Raw genomic sequence first — 23,201 nt, 5'->3', positions numbered from 1 at the left:
TGCATCATCCCTTCTTGTCCCAAACCTGAGTTTATCACCAGATGTGCGGCTCCTACTCTGTTTCACCTACACACTGATGTGTGTCCTCCTGTGATAGGCTGTGTTTCATTGGCACTAGAGCCCAGAGCTGAGCTATACACGTCCTGCTGTTCCCTGTGGCCTCCTGAGCTTTTCTGCAGCCTGCCAGCAGGTACAGGCAAAGATGCTAATTTTTCCACTTTCAAGGTGCAAGTGATCTGTGCCTCACGTCTTGTCACAGACCGCTGCTCTGAGTCATGCATTAAAATTACTTTCCTGAATTTTATTTTTTTGCAGTGACAGCTGATTTATATTTTCTTCCTTCTCTGCTCTGGCTTACTGGTAGCTGGCAGGAGCTAGCAAATGCCAAGTGGATTGCTGGAGGGGACTTCAGAATTGATCACCTTGTTTCTACCATGGAAAGGAAAAAATCATGTACTCCTAGCAACAGAGTAACTTAGCAGTTACTCCAGGCTTTAATTGAACTTTCTACCTCGTGGTTTTCAGTTGAATTAATCTTATTTTCAAACAGTGGTCATTATGTGGAGAGCAATATATTATATAAAAATAATTACAAAATGCAAATAAAATAAAAGACAGATCCACATCCTAGCACAATGTGGCAGAGAGAAACAAATCAGAAAGTATTAAAATCACTTATGTCCTTTCTTCATATCTTCTGAGCCTTGATGCACAAACACCGATTTTTCACATGCTCTGCTCTTGAATTGCTGAACTGAAGTGCAAAAGTGGAGGGTTTTTTTGCGATGTGTTTCTGTCTCTAGCTGAATTAGATATTCAACGACTTTCTTCAGGGCTTTAGACTTGTCAGGAAAGATCCATGAAAGCCACAAGCCAAGTAGGGGCCTTGAACAACATCGATGCTCTTAGCTAATGTGTGATAAAGTGAGCCATGAGCTTTGGAGGGCAGATGTGATGGACTTCAGAAGAACTCCAGTTTCTACAAGTTGTGGGCAAGTTTGTAAAAATAGCAAAACCAGGTTCTTCGTGTGACTTCACTGGGCAGATGCTGGGAGCCCTCAGGTCACTGGACAGTCCCCACTGGGGCAGACTGATGCAGGCATTTCCATTTTTTGGATGTGGTCAGTCTGTCTGTCAGCTCCTGGGCCCTCTTAATAATGTCAATGACTTTTGACATTTTAATTTTTTTTATTTTTTACTTCTCCTTAGAAAGTGCCAGTTTGATAAATCATAACTTTTACCTGCACAGATTAATTTCTCATGCCTTATGTGAATTTCGCACTGTGAAAATAAAATTGTTTTTTTAATATTACCTGTCTTCCGAATGAGAAGGTCCCAATCCTGAAGTCATGAAAACTTTCAGTTTCTAAATACACGCCAAAAGATAACAACAAACCCAGTGTGAATTAATAGAGGTCAAAATGAAACCCCAAGGATTGTACCATAATTACTAAAATGAGATATTTTTACTGACTAAATCTGGCTTTTTTTCCTTCCTTCATCTTCTCAGATCCCATAGCCTTTGCAGACATTGTCATTTTGGCCCAAATCATGCAGGGAAGCACACTGCAGGATCGGAAAGATCCTCCCTGCTCTGGTTTCATTATGCACCAAGGGAAGAGAGGTCCCCAAAAGTAACATTATGTTCCCAAACAGGACCCTATATTTCGCTATATATACTCCACAATAACTCTGCTTAATCTAAATTCACAGTGTAACTCCAGGATAAAGGTAACACAAGCACAAAGGAGGAATTGACCAAAAAACTGGAATTGTTTAGCCTAGAGAAGAGGAGGCTGAGGGGAGACCTTATCACTCTCTACAACTACCTGAAAGGAGGTTGTAGTGAGGTGGGTGTTGGTCTCTTCTCCCAAGTAACAAGTGATAGGACAAGAGGTAATGGCCTCAAGCTCCATCAGGGGAGGTTTAGATCGGATATTAGGAAAAATTTCTTCATGGAAAGGGTAGTCAAGCATTGGAACAGGCTGCCCAGAGAGGTGGTGGAGTCACCATCCCTGGGAGTGTTCAAAAAACAGGTAGACGTGGCACTCTGGGACATGGGTTAGTAGGCATGGTGGTGTTGGGTTGATAATTGAACTGATGATCTTAGAGGTCCTTTCCAACCTTAATGATTCCTAGTTTTTACTTTCATTACAAATAATCTAGCCACCAAGCCAGGAAACATGAAATTGCTACTCTACCATTAATTAATTGGTTTAGTGGTAGACTTGGTAGTGTTAGGTTATTGGGTGGACGGGATGATCTTAAAGGTCTTTTCCAACCTAAACTATTCTATGATTCTATACTGAAGCAATTAAAATTATCCAAGCAGTTAGTCATGATAAAGCCATACATGCCTCTGAGCATCATGTCAGTTTTTGGCAGTGATGTAGACACCAGCACCTCCAAAACGCCTGCGATGGGTGCCGAGAGGTGCTAGACACTGAGCATCACTGGGCAGAGCCCTTGCAGAACCCCAAGCCATGCATGAGCACCATGCCAGCACTGGCTGTCCTGCCCCATCCACCCTCCTAATCACAGTCTTGTGCATTTGTCTTGTGATCTGTTTAGGATAAAGTTGCCCTTTTCCAAGCTGTTTTGTTGTGTGCTGCTTGTCTTCATCCTAGAAGTTACAGTGGTTCAGTGTTGGACCAAGATCTTTTTTTTTCTCTCCTACGCACTGTGCAAACTGTTAATTTATCTTTAGGGTGACATGTTATAGATTTAAGAGGGCAGTGATTATATTCAATTTGGCATAAATGATCCCATTTGAACCCCAGAAGAGAACTGTATCAGTTCTGTTAGTGTAGTATGTCTTCTCATGTTTGTCACTGAAGTCAGGCATTTGAGCCTTGAATAGATATTACCAAAGACACCGGAGACCAGGGTGCTGTCCCCAGCACACTCTTCCCTGGCCTGGCTTCTCCAGCTGCAACCGAAGTGCACAGCTCCATCCGCCAGCACCTCTCTTTGTGTCTCGACTCCTCTCCAGAGCTGCAAACACAGCAAGAAGAGTCCTGAGAGCTGAGGGACCTCTACAAGGAAACACCCTGCCCCTGCTCAGCCTGCCATGCCGGGGTTAGGTGATGACAGAAAAGCAACGTTTGCATGCATGTCCATGTCAGCATCTGTCCTGGTTTCAGCTGGGATAGAGTTAATTTTCTTCCTAGTAGCCAGCGTAGTGCTGTATTTTGGATTTAGTCTGAGAATAACGTTGATAACACACTGATGGTTTAGTTGTTGCTAAGTAGTGCTTAAACTAGTCAAGGACTTTTTCAGCTTTCCATGCTCTGCCAGGTGCACAAGAAACTGGGAGGGGGCACAGCCAGGACAGCTGACCCAAAGTGCCCAAAGGGATTTTTCCATACCATATGACATCATGCTCAGTATATAAACTGGGGGGAGTTGGCTGGGGGGCTGTGATAACTGCTCAGGAACTGTTTGGGTATGGGTCAGCAGGTGGTGAGCAATTGCATTGTGCATCACTTATTTTGTATATTATTATTATTATTATTATCCCTTCCTTTTCTGTCCTATTAAACTGTCTTTATCTCAACCCACAAATTTTACTTTTTTCTTCCGATTCTCTCCCCCATTCCACTGGGGAGGGGGAGAGTGAGCAAATGGCTGTGTGGTGTTTAGCTGCCCACCAGGTTAAACCACGACAGCATCTGTGCATGGACCACCCCTTGCACTGCCCTGGAAGCCAGGCTGCTCCTGGCAGCTTCATTGATAGCGCAGGTCATGCAGCATTCACACCTCTGCTTCCCCAGCTTGGAGAGCCCTGGGTCTGCTGGGCACAGTTGCCTTTCCCGTGCTGGCCATGCAAGAAATAATCTTGCTCATTGAGCAATATTCCAGTATGCCTGCACACAGACACCTCACCATTGCAAGGGTAGGGAAGGGAAAGGAAGAAATGCCTGCACCCGTGCAATGTCCTGCTGCTCCCTTTCTGTGCTGCTGTTCAAAAACATGATAAGTTTTTCAAGTCATCAGTAGAATGAATATTAAGGGATCAAATAATAGTGATGCTCCTTGGCTTTCTGGGCCAGGCTGGCAGTGCTGTTCATTTTCTCAACACCACAATTTTGGCTGCATAGCACAGTCCAGCCAGGTTAGGAGGTGTCTCTGGGGGCCCAACCAGACCAAATGCTGAAGCACAGCTTGTGAAAGGCTCCTAGGGATCTGTATACTGATGAGAAAACCTTGCCTGCACCCTTAATGATGTGACCACATCAGGAACAGCAGAAATGCTGAGGTTTGTGCTAGCCAAGCTCATACTGGAGGGAGCATAATACATCATGTTTCCTATGAGTCAGGGTCTCTTTGGGACTCTGTAACCCCCCTAACCTGAATAAATGATGCTGTCTGCTCTCTCCATCTTGCCTGCTCACCAGTAAAACATGCTGTAATGAGGCCTGGGGGTACGTGGGCTGCATACCCTACCAGACCTGCTGGTACATTTCTGTCCTGGTTTTGGCTAGGATAGAGTTAATTTTCTTCCTAGTAGCAGGCACAGTGCTGTGGTTTGGATTTAGTAGGAGAAGAATGTTGATAACACGCTGATGTTTTTAGTTGTTGCTAAGTACTGCTTATGCTAGTCAAGGACTTTTTCAGCTTCTCATGCTCTGCCAGGTACACAAGAAACTGGGAGGGGGCACAGCCAGAATAGTTGATCCAAACTGTCCAAAGGACTATTCCATACCATATGGCGTCATGCTCAGTATATAAGCTGGGGCGGGGGGGGGTGGCTGGGGAACAGCGATCGCTGCTCGGGAACTGTCTGGGTATCAGTCGGTGGGTGGTGAGCAATTGCATTGTGCATCACTTGCTTTGTATATTATTATTGTTATTATCATTATTATATTGTTATTGTTATCATTACTATTTTACTTTCTTTCAGTTATTAAACTGTTCTTATCTCAACCCAGGAGTGTTTCTCACTCTTACTCCTCCAATTCTCTCCCCCGTCCCATCAGGGTAGGGGGAGTGAGCGAGCGGCTGAGTGGTGCTTAGTTGCTGCCTGGGGCTAAAAAATGACAACTTCAGTCATTTTCCAGTTGTCTCCTCTCTATATTTAGTGACCATCACCTCGGAGCAAACGCAGCCTATAAAGCACCATTTATTCTGCATCCAGAGCAATACAGAGCATCGCAGTCTGCACTTGCATTTGGGGCTGAACAGACCATTATCAGTTATGAAACAAGAAGACCAACCTAAAAAACAAATGTAGTTTGGCTAAATACAGCAGCCTGAGAAGCTGCTCTCCATCTATCTTAGCTTTGTCTGGTGCTAGACAGCAGTATTAGGAGGTTTTGTTTTTTGTTTTTTGTTTGCTGCCTCATTATTAATTTTTTGTTAACTATCATCTGCAGTGTCAAGGATGCCTCAAGTTTTCAGTAGCTCTCGGTCTCCCTGGTAAAGCTTTTATTAATTATTAGTGTCCTTCATGAATTTCAGGAACATGTCTCACCTTCTGATCCACTTCTCCTGGCATTCTCAAAACATTTGTAACTGTTAAGTAAAAAATTGGTTTCCTTTGGCTAAAGGCTTCCAGGAGACTTTCAACAGCAGGGCTGCATGGCTGGTTCATTTACTTCACTCGAGTTTCTGCTGCCAGATCTAATTTAGAAGCAGCTTAAAGATTACTTCTCCAGGCAGTGATGCTGCCCATGGCTGTGTGCAAAAATGGGGAGAAGAGCGGTGGGTCGAATTCAATCTGTTTTGTGAAGCAGACAGGACAGGTTATTTTTGCTAGATGTTGGCTTTCCCTCACTCTATTATCCTTCTGTGCTCGCTGGGTGTCAGGTTTATCATTATTGTCAAAAAGCAGTAGCCTATGATCCAGGTCTGTGAAACTGCTTAGCTGGCACCTCACATGGCATGAGCTTTAGCTCTGGAGCAGCTGAAGCGGATCAAAGTCCCCTCGCATATTTGCTCAGTGCGTGCCTGGATCAAGACGTAAATACGTCTTACGTGGTGCAGCCAGACGCAGGAGCTGCTGTCCCCCAGGGGTTCCAAGCACTTCCCTCTGGGTTGCAGACTCCTTTGCCCTCCCCTGATGGAGGAGCATCTTGTGGGGCAAAGAACAAAGGCCCTTTTTTTCTTGCAAAACATGCGGTTTTGGCACACCCCACATAGTGACCTGCCATGAAACCCCCTTGTAGTGCTCTCGTCAGTTGAATGTGGGGGGGAAAGAGGACTGCCTAAAATCCACTGCCTGCAGCAGGACACACAAGCACCACCAGCCCAGAGAATGTTTCACCTCATGCCACTGATGGATTTACACTGGGAAGATGAATCCATCAGAAACTGTGGGGTAGACTGAAAGTGCTCGCTCCCAAACGGGAATTGCCAGCTTTACACCTAATTAAATCTTGTGACTTTGCTCCTTTGAGAGGCTCTCACAGGCCTCACATCGAAGGTCAAGATGGTGCAGGCCTATTTACGTATGCAGTTTGATTGGGATCAGACTGGGACCCTGTTGTCAAGACCCGGAAGCTTTAAAACTAGGCAAAAGAAATCATTAGAGCCTGTTAATTTGTACTTCGGCCTGAGAGCATTCTCTAATTTAAAAAAAAAAAAAAAAAACACACCAAAAAAACCCAACCACCACTTCTCCATGTTTTAGTTAAACTATTTAAAGTTAATTGAATGGGCCCAGGATTAATATTCCTACTGTGTTTTCTGTGGAGGTGTTACTGCGATTTACCTATCAGGGGGCCTATTTCTCTTAGCCCAGTTTAATAACCATTATATCCCAGCTGCAAAGTGAGGAGTTCCGTGCAGACGCAAAGCCAATGACCCACTCCCGTCCTTAAAACATCACTGCAGAGAGTTAAAGTCTGGGTCTAGTAAAGAATGTCACCAACCTCACCAGGTCATGAAATCTAGCAGACGGAACTACATAGAATCATAGAATTGTTTAGGTTGGAAAAGACCTTTAAGATCATCCAGTCCAACCGTTAACCTACACTACCAAGTCCACACTAAACCAATTAAGGGTAGACTAGACTAAACCATGTCCCAGAGTGCCATGTCTACCCATTTTTTGAACATTTCCAGGGATGGTGACTCCACCATCTCTCTGGGCAGCCTGTTCCAATGCTTGACTACCCTTTCCGTGAAGAAATTTTTCCTAATTTCCAACCTAAACCTCCCCTGGCGCAGCTTGAGGCCATTACCTCTTGTCCTATCACTTGTTACTTGGGAGAAGAGACCAACACCCACCTCACTACAACCTCCTTTCAGGTAGTTGTAGAGAGCGATAAGGTCTCCCCTCAGCCTCCTCTTCTCTAGGCTAAACAACCCCAGTTCCCTCAGCTGCTCCTCATAAGGCCTGTGCTCCACATCTCCAGGCATATTCTTGTACAGCCAGGACTATACAAGAATATTTCTTCACAGACCAGCTGTTAGCAGCATTTTCCATCACCAGACCCAAACAAGTGTCTTCATGGGTTCATTTGCTGCGTGCACCAACTTGTGTCCCAGGAATTGTGTGTCATGTAGCCAGAAGGTTTAAGGGATGCTCTAAACCCACACTGGGTATAGGTGGGGACATGGCAAGCAAAGCTGACACCATCTCTGGGGCACTGGTGAGGGACCATGGAAGGAAACGTGGTAAGCAGTGAGCATGTAGGACTCATTGGGGTATCCATCCCTCACCCAGTCCCTGCTCTGTAGGCATGCCCTAGCAAGCACTTGGGTGTAAGCTGGGACAACCCTGTATTTTAGCCTGTCAAATGTTAGTTTGCTGAGTAACTGTGAGACCTGAAGTAACATGTGACAGTGTGGATGTCTGAGCCATTGGCAGTAGCTATAATCAGGGAGATTTGCAGGGAGCAGGACAGCACATGGGGAAAGCAGCAGCAAAATAGTCATCCTTTCCAAGAAGACAAGTGTAAAAGAGCTTAGATTTACTCTCTCTGAATGAACGATGGGCAGCCATAGGGGTGAGGAAGTAATAAAGAAATAAGAAGTAGCAGCACTAGTATTTAGAAAATGGTATTTGAGGCATCCCAACCATTGGGACAAAGGGACAAGTGGGACTTTTCCAAACAGAGCCAGAGAGGGGTGCAGGGCACTCAGGCTGGCTATGAGCTCCCGGTTCTGGGCTGTGTAGTTCTGCAGCAGCTTTGCAAATTATTTTCAGTATTGTTTGTTGCCTTATTCCAGTGGTTCGGGTGTAAATGCCTAGGGAAAGGGCTGCGTACACCAGTGCACTAGATAGTACTGAGGCAACAGCTCAGAGCTATCATCCTGCAAGCAGAAGGATGGAGTGAAGAACCCATCTCCAGCCCCACTGTGCAGGCCAAAGGTGATTTTTTTTCATTATATTTAGCATTGGACTGAGTTGTGTGGTTTTTTAGGATGAAATGTTATTTTCCACATGGGAAAATGCCAAGCTGTCAAAACCTCAACTGGTCCTTGGTTGTGCATCAGTTCCAGGTGGGGGGATGTAGATGATACACATGGGCATCGGGGGCAGACAGGGGTGCCAGCCTGGAGTTCACCAGTGGAGAGCTGAGGAAGGCACTCCAGCATTGCTCATACTCACCAGGCACATTGTCCACAGTGACCCTTTCTGGCCTCCTTGAGGTGGACGGCTTCTTGCCTCTGGTACAGGGCAGGCTCAGGACTGTCTCCAAAACATTTCTAGAAGGTTTACAAGGAGTTGGTGGGCATTTGTGCTCCCAGAGCATCCATTCTGTCTTCCATTTTTATTTATTCTTTCTCCTCTTTGTCTGCACAGCCAGACAGGTTTCGTACACTGAGCACCAGCATGGGCCACCCTGACCTCCTTGTCCTGCTCCCCGGCCCCCAAGGAGCACCCAGCATCAGTCACGCTTATATCAAGCACTGTGGAGGGGAGTGCAGGACTTTCCTGCCCTGAGTTTCAGGCTGGCAGACACACAAGGGAGACCTCACATACTCTCATCCTATACACCTTTTTGCAGAGACCACCACTCTTTGGCATGGTCTTTTTCCACCCAGACAAGCTGGTAAAGGAGGTTGTTTTGACCCATACACAGGACACTTTGTAATCTACAGACATCAGTGTCTCTCACAGAGCTGCAGGCATCCTGGCAGTGGTCCTCAACAGACCCACATGGGCTATGGGGTGGCTGGAGGGGCACACGGTGGGGGGAACTCACGGGCCAGGTTAATTTTGAATGCCACATCATTTCATAGTGCAAACTTAGGCCAGGCACTTGGGGTTGAGAGTGCTGTGAATACGCACTTAAATCTGATTGTAATTCATCAATGTGTGTATGATTCGCTGCTGACGAAGCTGCCAGGAAGAATGGAGCGATATCCCATTAGCCAGCACAGTAACGAGCCCGTTACTATGGAAATGAGCTTGTTACCCCTTCCTGCTCCCCGGCAAGCAAGGTGCTCTGGTGCAGCATCAGGGAAGCTGGCTGTTCCTGAAGGCTGTGTAAGCAAGTGGTACCTGGATGACAGCCACCCTAAGCCCAGGGTGCGGTGGAGAAGCTGTCATAAGCATCTGGGTGCTGGGATAGCTGCAGGGCTAGGTGGCCTGGGGCATATCCCACCAACACAGAGACAGCTTGAGCAAGCAGAGAGGCACTTGTGGTGTCACATAGCCCCAACGACCATGTGGGTAAGCATGTAAGTTTATTTCTATAGAGGCACTGGTTCCTGCTGGGCTGCTTGAGCCTGCATGTTCCTGGCACTAGGAGTACATATGTACAGATGGGGCCAAGCACAGCCTTGTGTTCCCTGTGAGTGATAGGAGAGCAGGATAGAGAAACATCCTGTGGGTGCACTGGCTGCTGGCACCCAGGGCAAGCAGGGCACTCAGTCCTGGGTTCCAAGTCCTGGGTTCCAACCCCTGGCAACATGGGACCACATCTTTCCGCAACAGCAGAGCTGTGCAACATCATCTCCTGGGAGGAAGAGATGATCTGTCAATGGACGGAGCTCTGCTCCCTCTTACAAGCTAGTGGAAGCTGCCAAGGCTGAATTTATATCTGCTGTCCTGCAAAAAGCCCCTTCTCCACCTGTCTGCTGGGATGGTGACACAGCCCTGCATGGTGGGCATTCAGCAGAGAGGACACCCAGGGCCTCAAGCTCATCTTAGCAGAGTGACAGCGCATTCTGACTACACTGCCAGGCTGTCTGCCCAAAACAGGCATTCCAAGGGAAAGGTGCTGTTTGCTCCACTCCCACAACCACCCCAGTTTAGGGTGAAGACATTTCTTTGCTTCTCTTACCCCAAATGATGTTCCCTACAGGGGAGCTGACAGCACAGAAGGGCAGGTGGGTCTCTCTGGTCTTTGCTGAGGAGTATCATACTTCAGCCCACCCACAGGAGGCTTTTCCCAGCAGCAGAGGCACGCAGCTAAGCTGAGAGGAGGTGGGGGTGATTATTGCACTGGGTGCAGGGAGAAGCATATGCTCTCCCTTGCACTACCCCATCTTCTCCTTCCCACCTGCCGTGGAAAGGCAGCAAGCTGGGACAAGGTTGCTGTCAACAGGGTGATGAGAAACCTCCACAGATGGCTGGGGATGGTCCCCAGATAAAGTGCTTGTGTGCACTTGGAAACAGCCTCAGGCCCTGCCACAGCCCAAAGAACAGCCCTGAGGGACTTCTGCATGCTTCACCCTGGCCATAAATGCAAGTGCACTGGCATGGAGCAAGTGGTGGAAGGACAAAAAGAAGTAGTGATGGGGAAAAGAAAAAGGGACCCCTCCATCTTCAGCTTGTAGCACATAGTCAGCCAGCCTTGACAGGGGCATGTGTACACAGGAGAGCAAAAGGTATCTTCTGTGCTTTCATTGCCAGTGCTGTAGGACTCCCACCCCTCCTTCAGTGGATGTGTGGGACAGCAAGGGGGGTGGGTAGAGGAAATTAGCTTTGCTGTAATGGTGGTCATGATCTGGGGGAAGACAGAAAAAAAATCATTGCTGCTTTAAAACCAATAGCATGTTACAGGCTGCGAAATGGCTGTCCCTCTGTCCTGGGGGACCATGAGAGTCACTCCGGATCTGGGGCTGGCAAATGTTCTCCCTTTGGTGGCATGTTTTCTTTGATAGAAAAACAGATAATGAGATTTGGAGGGGGTGTATTTCTGGACATTTAGAAAATATTTCATATGTTCCCACATATTTTTTAATACACACACACACACACACACACTTTTTATACTTTACACTTTATTATATATAAAAATAAGACAATACTTTTATATATAGAGATAAAAATATATATAAAAGCTCACCCAGGAGCTTTTACAGTGGGGGCCTGCCACAGTGCTGTGGATTGAAACAGCACTCACTGCCACTTAGGCGCGAGTAGTCAGTCCTTTAGCCTTTACGGCACAGATGATCCCATCTGCAAACACAGCTTCCCTTACAGGAGCTCACTCCCTTTCTGCATGGTCTCCCTGCACCTCCAGACTCCTGGCTTCTCCAGCATACACAATTTTCCTCTCATTATAAAATTTCCAGGGCTGAGCTTATCTGGGAGGTACAGTGAGTACAAAATGGCCATTCATCTACCCCTGAGGCAGAGTTCAGAATACATTAGATTATGCGTGGAGCACACTGGGGCTGTGTGCTTTAATATATGGCCAACACAAAATATTTATCCTATGAAAATGTACCAGATCAGTAGTTTATGAGCTCAAAGCATGCCTTGGCTAAAGAACAGCTGTGAGTGTGAGCACTGCCTGTGTTCAGAGCTGCACAGAAATGACACTGACTGTGGTTAGCACAGCACAAAGCCCAGCTGCTCTGCAAAGAGTCCGAGTATTTTTTGGGCCACATCCCCTGTTGTGCCAGCTGGCTGTGAGAGTGGGCAGAGCCAGTCTGCATTTGCCTTGCAGGTATTCAAGACACCCATGGCCTGACATGCAATAGGTCTGAGAGCAAAACAAAGGCATTATCTCATTATTCAGAGATTATCAAGGGCTGCCCCAAGCAAGAAATCTATGAAACATAAAAGTGGTGCTTAGGGACATGGTTTAGTGGTGGAATTGGCAGTGTTAGGTCAATGGCTGGACTCGATGATCTTCAGAGCCTTTTCCAACCTAAATGATTCTATGATTCTATGAAGCTTTTGGTTTTGCAGACCTGATTTTCAAAAGCACCAGGCAAAAGTCTGCTCTCCTGCTGCTGTTTCAGTCTCCACTTGGAGCCCTCAAAAGCCCAAGATGACCTTTTTAGATGGCTTACATAGGAAATGCGTGCCCAATAGGCTCCAGAAAACTATCAAAGTGCTCTCCTAGCTAAAGCCATCACTGCCAGAGGAGTCAGTCCCGCCTCTTGTTGAGAAGAACATTTTTACTGGCGGCTTCAAGAGATCTTGCAGGTCACCAGAGTGGCCCCTCTCACATTGCTGCAGGGTCCGAGCCTGGCATCACCCCATCAGCACAGCAGTCAGGCCAACTTAGGATTCAAGAGAGGAGCCTCTCACCCTTTTTTTAAAAGCAGAACTGATAATAAAGGAAATTATCATAAGTAATATTTCAGCATTTAACTCTTCAAAGAAACAAGCTCTTCCCATCGGGTCATTTCCCTGCATAGAGCAGAAGGACAGCATGCCAGGTAGGACACCGAAGTGTCTGAAAAAGGTGCCAAGAGTGAAACAAGTGCTCTGCAGGCATAGCAGCTGTCAAAGAGCTGCAGATTTTGGAAATTGGGGGTAGGAAGACTGAAGGAACTGGTAGGGACTCTGCTTTCATGCCCAGCAGGAAATTTAAATCAAGGAAGAGTCAGGAAGCTATAAAATGGATTGGATCAGGTCCACTTTCCCTTCCAGATGTCTCCTGGGACAATGTGCTCCAACTCCAGGAGATGTTTCTGCTGGGGACAGTTACTGAGGTCCATCAGAAACTGCAGTGCACAATTCCTGGTGCCCTCCATAGAAGCCAAACATATCTGTACAAGTACAGGTTTTCATTCAGGACACTCACTGCATCACTTGGGGCATTTGAGACTCATAATTAGGCACAGCTTGTTTCTGTATCACTGCTTACAGTGTATTCCAAGACCACCGGTTCAGAAGCAGCATGCTTGATTTCTTCTGATTATAAATCCTATAGAATGTTTTCAGCTTGCAACAGTCACAGTCTTCCTCTCAGTGGAGCCAATAAAAGTTAAGAGTTGCTCCCTGGTTACTGTCATTAAAACAATAAAAAGCCAGAGTAATTGAGAAGTGCATCAGGGAAGCTGACAGATTGGAGAGCAATGATAATAGAAGAAATTGCCTCAGAGCCCAAGCCCGATGCCAAGTCTTGTCTGTGGCTGTGCTGAGCTTGAGCCCATTCTGGACAAACTCCTGTGCTGACACATATCTAACAGAGGACATGCTTCCTGCATGAAAGTCCCGGAGCATAGGGCAAAGCAGCAACAATGACCATATGCTTTCCAACAGGCCAAACACTCAGTACATGGCCAACAAGGGTGATTTTGAACCCCATCTGAGATGGTTCCTCTTCCTAAAAGGAAAAAAAAATCTCCCTATATTAGCATAAAGCTTAAAAGCAAGAGCTGGAAATGCAGCAACAGATGCAATTTGTCAAGAGAACAATTATTTCCCACTAGCTAGATTAACTGGTACAGGAAGACCCAAAACCCTACAAGTCATTACTGTTTCCATGTTGTTAAGATTAGATGATAACCATGGTTGTGTTTGTAAACCGGGTAGCTTGAAGCTATCACAGTAGACTCTGCAAAAGCTTCTTAGTGGCAATGCTAATGGTCTTAGAGGGACACCAGCAAAGACTCCTAAGTGTGAGAGGAAAGGAGCAGCATACATATGTCAACACAGGCAATGGTGTGTCCTGAGGTGAGTTCTCACACCTGCAATTCTGGAGACAGACATGAAGGGGCAGGGGGCTCATTTGGAGATATTGTTGTTCCAACACAGTCTTGAGACATAGTGAGGCAGATCCTGAAGCATTCAATCGTCTTTTACTCTCCACAAGGACAGGATGCATGCATATGCATTATGCATACAGGAGGTCCCTTGTCCTCAGCTACCCTGCCCATGTAAAGTCTGTGAGCAGTTCCAGTAAGTAAGTCTTAAGGACGCTCCCACATCCCTGCAGATATCCTCAAAAAAGGATTCAAGTAAAGAGCAGGTCTCAGAGACACCGCTTTGGTCTGTGAAGCACTCACAGGAGTGAGCATCCATCTGATGATGGGTGAACACAGGTTTTGGACAGCTTCTAGAAAGACTGTTCCCTGAAGGGGGAAAGAACAAACCCATAAACTATAGCAAAAAATTTTGTATTGGCCTCAGAGAACTGTCCCTGAGCCAAGAACAGGAAGAAAACTCCAACACAGATTGAATGCCACACCCTGATGAGATGGGATGGGGTAACCACATGGAAGACCCAAAACCCTACAAGTCATTACTGTTTCCATGTTGTTAAGATTAGATGATAACCATGGTTGTGTTTGTAAACCGGGTAGCTTGAAGCAAAGCTTGAAGCAGCTTGGGCTGCTGCAGTTGATATGAAGTGACCATTAGGATGAAATTATGGGTTTGGCATATAGGTGGACTCAGGAAGATGCTGGGACTCCAGTTCAGGTTTAAGTTTCCCCAAGACAAAGACCTCAAAGGAATGCAGGACTGGGTGGTAGGTGAGAAATCATTGCTTTTACCTCCATGGCACTGGTGTGCAATCAGCGCTGCAGGAAGCTGACCGGAAGGGCTGCAAACCCTGGGCAGCCTCAAGGCACTCTGCAAACCTCCGCTAACAAAACCTCCTGACACCGCTGTAACGCAACCATATGAATTAACCCCCATTTCCACACCTCTAGTTGCCAAGATAAATGCTTTTCATAATCATGCTGGTTGTGAAGTACACAGCTGCTCGATTTTACTTGCTCTTTTAACATTAAAGAAAGCAGAATACAGACCGTGAGATTTCCTCATGCACAACAAAGCAGGGTGGAAATTTGTGACTAAATACCAGGGGGATTTGCAATCCAGCTTTGAACTGTGAAACAAGAAACCACTGGTGACAATTGTGTGCTCGCTATTTTTAGCTGGGTGGCATGAATGTTGAATCCCTGAGGAACAAGGACAGCAACAAACCCACCAAGCCCACCAGACTTGCTTTTCAGAGAGCTCATCAGGGGTAAAACCAAGAACTTTGGCTCTTGCCCCTGCTGTCCACTTTTCCACAGATTTTCTGCATGAGGTTTTTAACTGTTGCAGGAAATAAACAAATAAATAGAATTGCAGAAATCAGCACTTCTAAGGATAGATGGATAAATATACATGTATGTATGCAAATCTGCCTATACACACACAGATACACATAAATATTTCAGGGTCCAGATTTAATCAAAGTGCACTTATTTTTCTTAGTTAACCACTTTGAGGATTAATGATTTTGTATCTGTGCAATGTGGTGTGCAGCAATGGTCAGGGAAGATGACCTTAGATAACACACCAAGCGGCTCAGTACTGATAAGGTTTGTCCTTATCAGGTTGGGGGAAAGGAGTGGGAATTTCTTGCTGTACTGTTTCTGAAATGCTGGCTATGCAATCTGATCACACACTATCACCACGCTCTCAATTGCAGAAGCAGGCACAAGTTTGCATCTCCTTTCCTCCACTGCAGCATTAAGCCAAAGCTGTTTGAACCTTCTGAGGTTTCTCAAAGGTGGGTAGTTTAGAAGAGGGTGTACAAGTCCTGGTGCTCACTGTTTGCTGTAGACAAGCCTGTGTTTTGGGCTATAAGGCCTGAGAGTTCAAGGTGCTGTTCACAGGATGATCATCTGCAGCACAGGGGGAGACTCGGGGTGACTCAGAGCATTTCAATCCTTCCTTACTGACTGCACCGATAACTCAGAGAGACTGGTCTCCTCACCTGGCTCTGCAAGTCAGCCAGTGTGAATGCTCTCTCTTGTATACCATTAGCAGGTATTAATACCACAAACCTTAAGCATGTGCAAAGTTCCTCTGCTGCAAAATGTTCATTTCTACATATTCTGCAGGAATCATCTTGTTTTAATAACAGGTGTGTGTAAGAACGACATTTACCTACTGGATCTACAGCAGAAGTCAGCTAAGAGGGAAATGCTCTCTGCTTGTGCTCTCCACACAGGCACAACTGGAGAGTTAGAAGGAAAAAAGGGCCAGATTCAAGGCTGTGGCTTATGGCAAGGTGTAAGAGCTACCAGGGGTGTCTCTCGGGTTTTTTTCTCTGTTGGGATGGCCAGGACTGATACCAGATTGCTGCATGTCCAGCCTGGAAGACCATCCCTGGCATAGGGCTGTGTTTCTCTACTGCTCAAACCAGCATTAAGTAAGCTGGCAAGAGCTCTAGCAACATCCATTTGCAACATTCACACTGTTAGTGTTAAATGAACCCAAAAGAGCAAAATTTGCAAAGTTGTATTGAGGTGTTGAAATGAGGTTAAAAAACCCCACAAGTAGGGAACTGCATCATGCCCACATGCCTCTCTTCCTCTGAGTACCATGCTTATTAACAGTGGCTGAGTCTAACTCGGTCCTCTTCCCACAGTTTGACATGCAGAGGATAACACTGGAAGAACTGAAACACATCCTCTACCACGCCTTCCGGGACCACCTAACAATGAAGGACATCGAGAACATCATTATCAATGAAGAGGAGAGTTTAAATGAAAACTCTGGCAACTGCCAAACAGAGTTTGAAGGTAAGAGAGAAAGTTTCTGTGTTTCTGTACAATTATTCTCTTTCTGCTTCATCTGTAAAACTCAGTCTGATCCGTGACATGCAATGGGCAAACACGGAGTTAGCATGGAGTTATTTTAGAGGAAGTAGCAATGACGCACTTAGAGAGCTCAAGAGCTGCCATTAGCCTTCTTCCATGTGGTCTAAGTAAAGCTGGTCCTGTTTCAGGCAGGGGCATGAACTAGTGGGCACTTTGCCTTATGGCCCTTCTTTCTCTGGTGGGATTCAGGCAGAGGGATGAGCAGCCCATGCTGAGGTGAGTGTCTAAGACTGAATCTCCCTACAGAAATATGCATATCTCTCTCAGCCTATCATGAAAAGACTTTATTGGCACTGAGTCATGCTCTAGCAAAGCTGCGTTAGGCTCCACCAGTTCTATGTTGTCTTCCCACAAACAGAAAAGGTCTTCTGCTCTGGGCTTCCAGGGAACAGCTGGGGAGAATCCTCTCTGCATTGTAACACCAGCAACAAGCAGAGATGGTGCATCTGCACCCTACTGCCCTGCACACCTCTTGTTCGGCGCTGTTGGGACCACTGGTGTAGAGCTGCAATATGCTACACAGGTACACCCAGGACAACTAATCTCAACACATGTGAGAGTGTCTGCAAGATCAAGGTCTAAGCAATCCTCAGAGGTAGCTAGAGAAAGGGAAGCATGTTGCTCCGGCAGCTGTTCCTTAACACAACATCCTCTCAGCAGTACCAGAAGACCATTGTGTAAGTGATCAGCAACTGGGATCAGACACAACCTCAACTTTTACAGTGGATTTTGCACTTCAAATGGACGTAACACTGGCAAGAACATTCCCCATTTTAAGCCACCTTGGGAGAAGGATTTTCTTGGCCAGAGGAACTTGTGCTGCTCCAAAGCATTGCTGGTTGGAAAAACGAAACAACTCAAGTGCAGAAAAGTCCAGGGAGATACCTACAGAGAATCTCAGGGTTTGTGCACGTCACCCTGGGACAGCTACTGTACTTTCCCACCCACAGCAAAGCCACTTTATATAGGTCATTTTGGGGAAAATCCTGATACTCTGAGGAGTCAAATAGCCTCTGAAAGGGCACCAGGCAGAGACACTGAAGCATCTTTACAACAAAGCAAAGGATAAAAATATTAGTGCAACTCCTAGCCTGGCTAATTAATGGGATTCAGAAGCTATATCCACCACACTCACCCTCTGCTAAAAACTGCAGAAAAGATGTAGAAGAGCACAGCTGAATTTTAAAAAGCCTGCAGGAGGGAGGCAAGCAACAACACTCGTCAAATCAAGCCAAGCAACTTTTTTTTTGTTCCTTCTGGAGAGCAGCAGGAAGGAAGAGATGCTTACTTACATGAATGAAGTTGTTAGTCCCCACTGACCTGCTGATTCAGTGGAGACATGTGCCAGCTGTCACCGTGGCAAGGCATGCAGGCTTCTTTCAGCTTGGGTACTTGGGTGAACTATCCCAGTTGCAAAAAAAAAAAAGGTCCAAAAACCTAAATGCTCAGCATCTCATTTTGAAAGTCCCAGCTTCCAAAAGTACAGCAAGAACAGCTTTTCTCGTGGGATGTTGGCATTGCTGGTGCTAGGCAGAACCTAGAAGCAAAACAGACCCTTTTTTAGATGTTGTTAGAAATACACACACACGCACAAATCCACCAGAGAATAAAAATCAACTGAACGCTGTCAACAAAGATGCAAAGGTTTGCTTCAGGTCCCAGAGGAAGGGGACGATTCTTGTCCATGGTAGCTCTGACATGAACATTTCTCCCAGGAAGGGCTGGCTGAGAGCAGGTTGCATTCCTGCATCTCTCTGGGATGGACATGCCATTACCTGAATGACCTACTTGTGCCCTGGTGTTCCTATTTCCCAAACACTAAGATCCCCACAGGGCTCAAAAGCAGGAATTATAGGGCCTCATGGCATGGACCAATGGCACTAAGGGAGAGCTGTCATGAAGGTTGGACAGCATCTCGGCCTAGCTTTAAATGGCTGTACAGAAGTGTTTCTGTGTAAGTCAGTCACCATTTACTCACTTCTTAATTAGTGGAGTGAAGGAGATGCTTTTGGGGTATAATTCCTCAAGCCTATTTTAGGTGCTACCGTGGGATTGGATGAATTGCACCTTAAAAAGCATCTATTTCTTTCAACTGTAAAGGCAGCCTAAAGGGACTAGCTTAGAGGCTCACATCTATATTTAATGTACATTCCATCCACCCCATAGAATTGTCTTTAATTATGGGTAGAAATGAAGCCAAGATGAGCCCTGATGTTTTTCACTGAGATTTGGGAATGGCTCCTAAGGGAAGAGACATAGCAGATACTTTCAGTAGTACCTTGCTGAAATGGGGATCTCCACTCACTGCCACCTCACCACCTAAAAGAAGCCCCAAAACCCTTCTCCATCTTGTGGACAGAGATATCCCCCCTTCTCCACACCTCAGGTTAGCTGGCTCAGTCCAGCCAGGTGCTAAACAGCACTGTACAAGACACATTGCCATCTGTACAAATACGTACATATTTCTGACATTCTCACAATTTTGCTGTCTTGGCTTCTTGTCATAACAAGGTCTTCACAATTGTGTAATATTCTTCCTATATCAACATGGGCAATATACCTTATCTCTCTCCCACACTCATACACACACAAAACCACACACGCTTTAAACCAAATACAATATTCATGTCATGGTCAGGGACAAGTCCAGCATTTTGTTCAGTTCACTCTGAACATGAGAGTCATTTGCAAGATGTCAGATTTAGGCTTACATTACAACTTTTCCTCCTATGGATTTCTAGGGGCTTTTATTTGCCTTATTCTTGATGAAGAGCAAAGCAATGAAAATGCCCAATTCCTCAGTACAACCAGACCACACCAGCCCCACCAATAAAGAATACAACCAGAAGGGAGGCACGGTTATGTCTTCAGTCTTTCTTTCAATTTTTATTAATGCTTAGAGCAGGAGAATGAAGCTTAGAGCCAAGAAGAGTGTGTGTTTTTATGAGAAGAGGCACAAGAAAATGACAAGTGTTTGCAGTGACATTGTACTAACAAAAACTTGTAGTACAAAAGTCATTTGTCTGGCAGTTCCCTTTATCCAACACTCATGACATTAAGCTTGTGGCAAACAAGAATGCCAGCTGTTTACGGTGACTAGTGCAGTCTGCCACGGGTATTTCATCCTCAGCCCTGATACTCAAATTAACTGGATGTACAAGAGCTGCCGCAGCTCCTCTCCCTGCCCCCGCCAGACAAGCACAAGGAGCATCCGCTCCACAGCTAAGGGCTTGGGAATGAAAAACTGACCTCTTAAACTGCAAATAACTTCATCCAGCCAGAGAAATCAAATAACACTCACCTTTGGCAGGGTTATGACAGAAGCCACTATAAATACACTCTAGCTATTCATGTTAGCAAGCCTTTTTCTGCAGGCAAGAAGCCTCTCAGCACTTACCCTGACCATCTCAAACCCACCATGGGCATCATGACCAGCCTGGCAGCCACAGCCAGTGGACTGATGCACCCTGAAATGGGCTGGACCCATTAACCCCATGTCCTGGTGGAGAAGTTATAGCGACGGTAGCGCTGTCTCTGCCACTTAGTGACAGCATGGTGAGTCCTCCTCGCCAGCACGTTCCCTGCATGTTGATAAGATGAAGGATGACCCATTCTTGATTTGCCTTTACTTCTTGAGATCTCATTTACATTGGATATCCTGGGAGTTGCTTTCCCCCCTAAGAAGAGGCTGGGGCATCTCCAGAGGACTTTCAGGCTCTGACCATGTTCAAGGAACCAGCTCAGATCCAAACTCCTGAAAGTCCCATGGGTATTAAAAACTCCTGCTGGCAACCAAATGCAAACCAGATTGAGCATCCAACCCTGTGACAATGCCAGCTATGGAAACCAGCAAGAAAAAGGACAGATGCCATGCTCAAAGGATCTATGAATTTGGAGAAAGGAGACAATTGAGGGCAAAAGCTCACCAGTGAGCAGGGAGGGAAAATGGGTCTTCATATTTAAGGCAGCAATTCATAGGGCAGCATGTAGTCTTGTTTACAGTGAAGAAAGCCAGTAATTTCAGCTTCTTTATCTCCCTGTGCATTGCAAGGGTGCAGAGGAACTGTAATAGTCATCTTCTTGCTGGAGTAATTCCTGCTTAGCCCAATCAACAGCAAGAGGGTCTCTCTGGGTCTGCAACACTTCCACAATTCAGCACAGACCTTTCTGCTTTCTTCTGAAGTTATTTGGTAGGTTATGTGATTATATGGTGTACCTTCAGTCAGTAAAGAACAATAACAATGACTTACCTGCATCCTCCTGCTCTAAAACTCTGTTTTTACTTGATGGTGTAACAGAATACTAAAGAAATAGAGGAACTCTTCTACAAGAAACACTGAACATGCTTTACTCTCTTTCTCTGAATAGGAGAGTTGCCATCACAAGAAACCTTGGCCAGTTTTTGGCTGCTGCTCCCAGTTACTGTAATCAGCATCAGAGCCCCTCACTGAACGGCAGTGCTGACTGTGATGGCTTATGTCACTGTTTTGTCTGCTGGCTGGGAGTGTTTTCAAAGTACAGAAAGAATAGAAAAATAAATAAAGAACTAACTAAAGCTGTGATTTAACAAGCTTTTCAAAGTGCCAGAGCATCATGCACAAACCCAAAGAACCGCAGTATTGATTCTGTGTGCATTACAAAAGCGAGCAAAGGAATCAAGGAGTAGAGCAGTGCAAGCAGAAAGCAAGTAATTTAGGAAAGCTGCCATAAGGGGGATTTCATTATGTGCACAGAATATAGCGAGTCCCCTGGAGTGCTGGCAGTGCAGTGTTTCCCTGCCCTGGGCAGTCTAACTCAAAGTGCTGGCTAACAAGGGCTCCTTGTGCCTCCTGCACTGAGCTGATGCTGGGGGACCACATGGGAGCTGGGATCAGGACACAGGCACTGCTAAATCCTGGCCGAAGGAGGTGAGGGGGGATGAAACAAGTGATCAAAATGCAGCATCCAGTGTTCCCCTCTCTCTGTGTGATGAGGTTCAAGTCTGGATCAGAACAAGGGGGGGTTTCCATGTATTCTAAAGACATTCTCCTGGACTTTTGCAAACACGGGCACTTGGAGACTTTTCCTGGTTGCGTTTTAGGCTTATTGTAATTCTGAGCTTGTTGTCAACCATGTGAATGTCTCCCATCATCACAAGTCCGTCCATGAGAAAAAGGTGATGGGTACATCCCTTCTCAGGCCAAAACAAGACCATGCATTACTGCCCACAGCGGCAGGGAAGAACTATCCATCCTGTGCATGAGGATCTTCTGGCTTTCTGTGATTATCTTGGGGGACCTTCAAGGCCTTTTCAAACAGATTAATCTTCACAGTACCTCAATAATACACTTTGTTCTGATATTCATAGGTAGGGAGGGTAAGACAGAGACATGAATCCTCATTGACGAACTTAAAAAAAGTCAAAATTTAATAAAATAAGTCAAATGCTAAAAATCCCAACTCTGTCTGCATTTTAACTGCCGCAAATTACTCTTACCTCTTTGACAATTATTCTGAAAGCATTCATTTGAAAACGTTCTTAATAAGTCTGATTTTGCTTAGGCACAGAAAACCTAAAGACAGTTTGGAAAAACGACTAATGTACTGTGCATACTCATGGGAACTAGCTCAGTGGTTTTTTAAGTGTTGTGGGGTAGCATATCTTGAATCTCTGCTCATTCCCAGTTGACCTGGATGAGTCTAAAGGATTCACAGAAGACCAGTATTTCCAATTAAAGAACTTTAGAGAGAGCTTAAAAGAAATACACAGATAAACCAAAACACACCGACAAACCAAGATGAGAAAGAAAGGAGTTGCTGCAGTGTGAGAGGGTGGTCTATTAGGAAAGTTGGTTTGGAAGCAATGAAAGGTAAGGTAGATTATTTGGAAATGTCCCAGGAGGGAAAGGTAAGACTTGGCCAGCACAGGGGATCTCTGAGGTTTGGACTGGCGGGTTATGCCAAGGTAACAATCAGAGGCAAAGGAGGATTTCTGAGCGCAGCTGATCCTGGTGGAAAGCAAAACCATTACTTTGGCTAGGCATCTCATCTTTCCCATGTCTTCCCTGCAGTGCACGCCCAGAAGCAGAACAGACAGACCTGCGTACGGAAGAGCCTTATCTGTGCGTTTGCCATGGCCTTTATTATAAGCGTGATGTTGATTGCAGCCAACCAGATCCTGCGGAGTGGCATGGAGTAGCCTCTCACCATGACACTGTGAATCAAACTGACCATGCATGCGCATGCCACCGGGTGAGCTTCCCCGGAACCGACTCTCACACGGCAAAGAGGTAGAAGCAGGCAGATAAAGTACCATTCAACAAGGAGCCTGAGGCCGGCAACGTAATGTGTATTGTGAATCAACTACATCCTTTTGGCAGGGACATAAAAGGGCTGTCTTAATGCTTTAAAGGTTTTGTTTCCTAATGCAATAAAAAAAAAATATACAGGAGTCCCAAATTATTGCTTCAAAACAGCAA

General features: G+C 45.8%; 1 protein-coding gene across 1 annotated transcript in view; it reads left to right on the top strand.

Moving 5' to 3' along the window:
• Positions 1–22,921, top strand: part of CALN1 (calneuron 1) — a 118,958-nt gene extending 96,037 nt beyond the window's left edge. The window contains exons 4-6 of the mRNA XM_075720045.1: positions 16,512–16,665; positions 21,648–21,650; positions 22,794–22,921. Of these exons, the coding sequence (XP_075576160.1) occupies positions 16,512–16,665; positions 21,648–21,650; positions 22,794–22,921 (285 nt within the window). The remainder of the gene's footprint in view (positions 1–16,511; positions 16,666–21,647; positions 21,651–22,793) is intronic.
• The last annotated feature ends 280 nt before the right edge of the window (positions 22,922–23,201 follow it).

Source organism: Pelecanus crispus, chromosome 12, assembly GCF_030463565.1.
Source record: "Pelecanus crispus isolate bPelCri1 chromosome 12, bPelCri1.pri, whole genome shotgun sequence".
In the NCBI taxonomy this organism is placed as follows: domain Eukaryota; kingdom Metazoa; phylum Chordata; class Aves; order Pelecaniformes; family Pelecanidae; genus Pelecanus; species Pelecanus crispus.
Note: the sequence above shows the minus strand (reverse complement) of the source record. Positions and strands in the feature narration are given on the sequence as shown.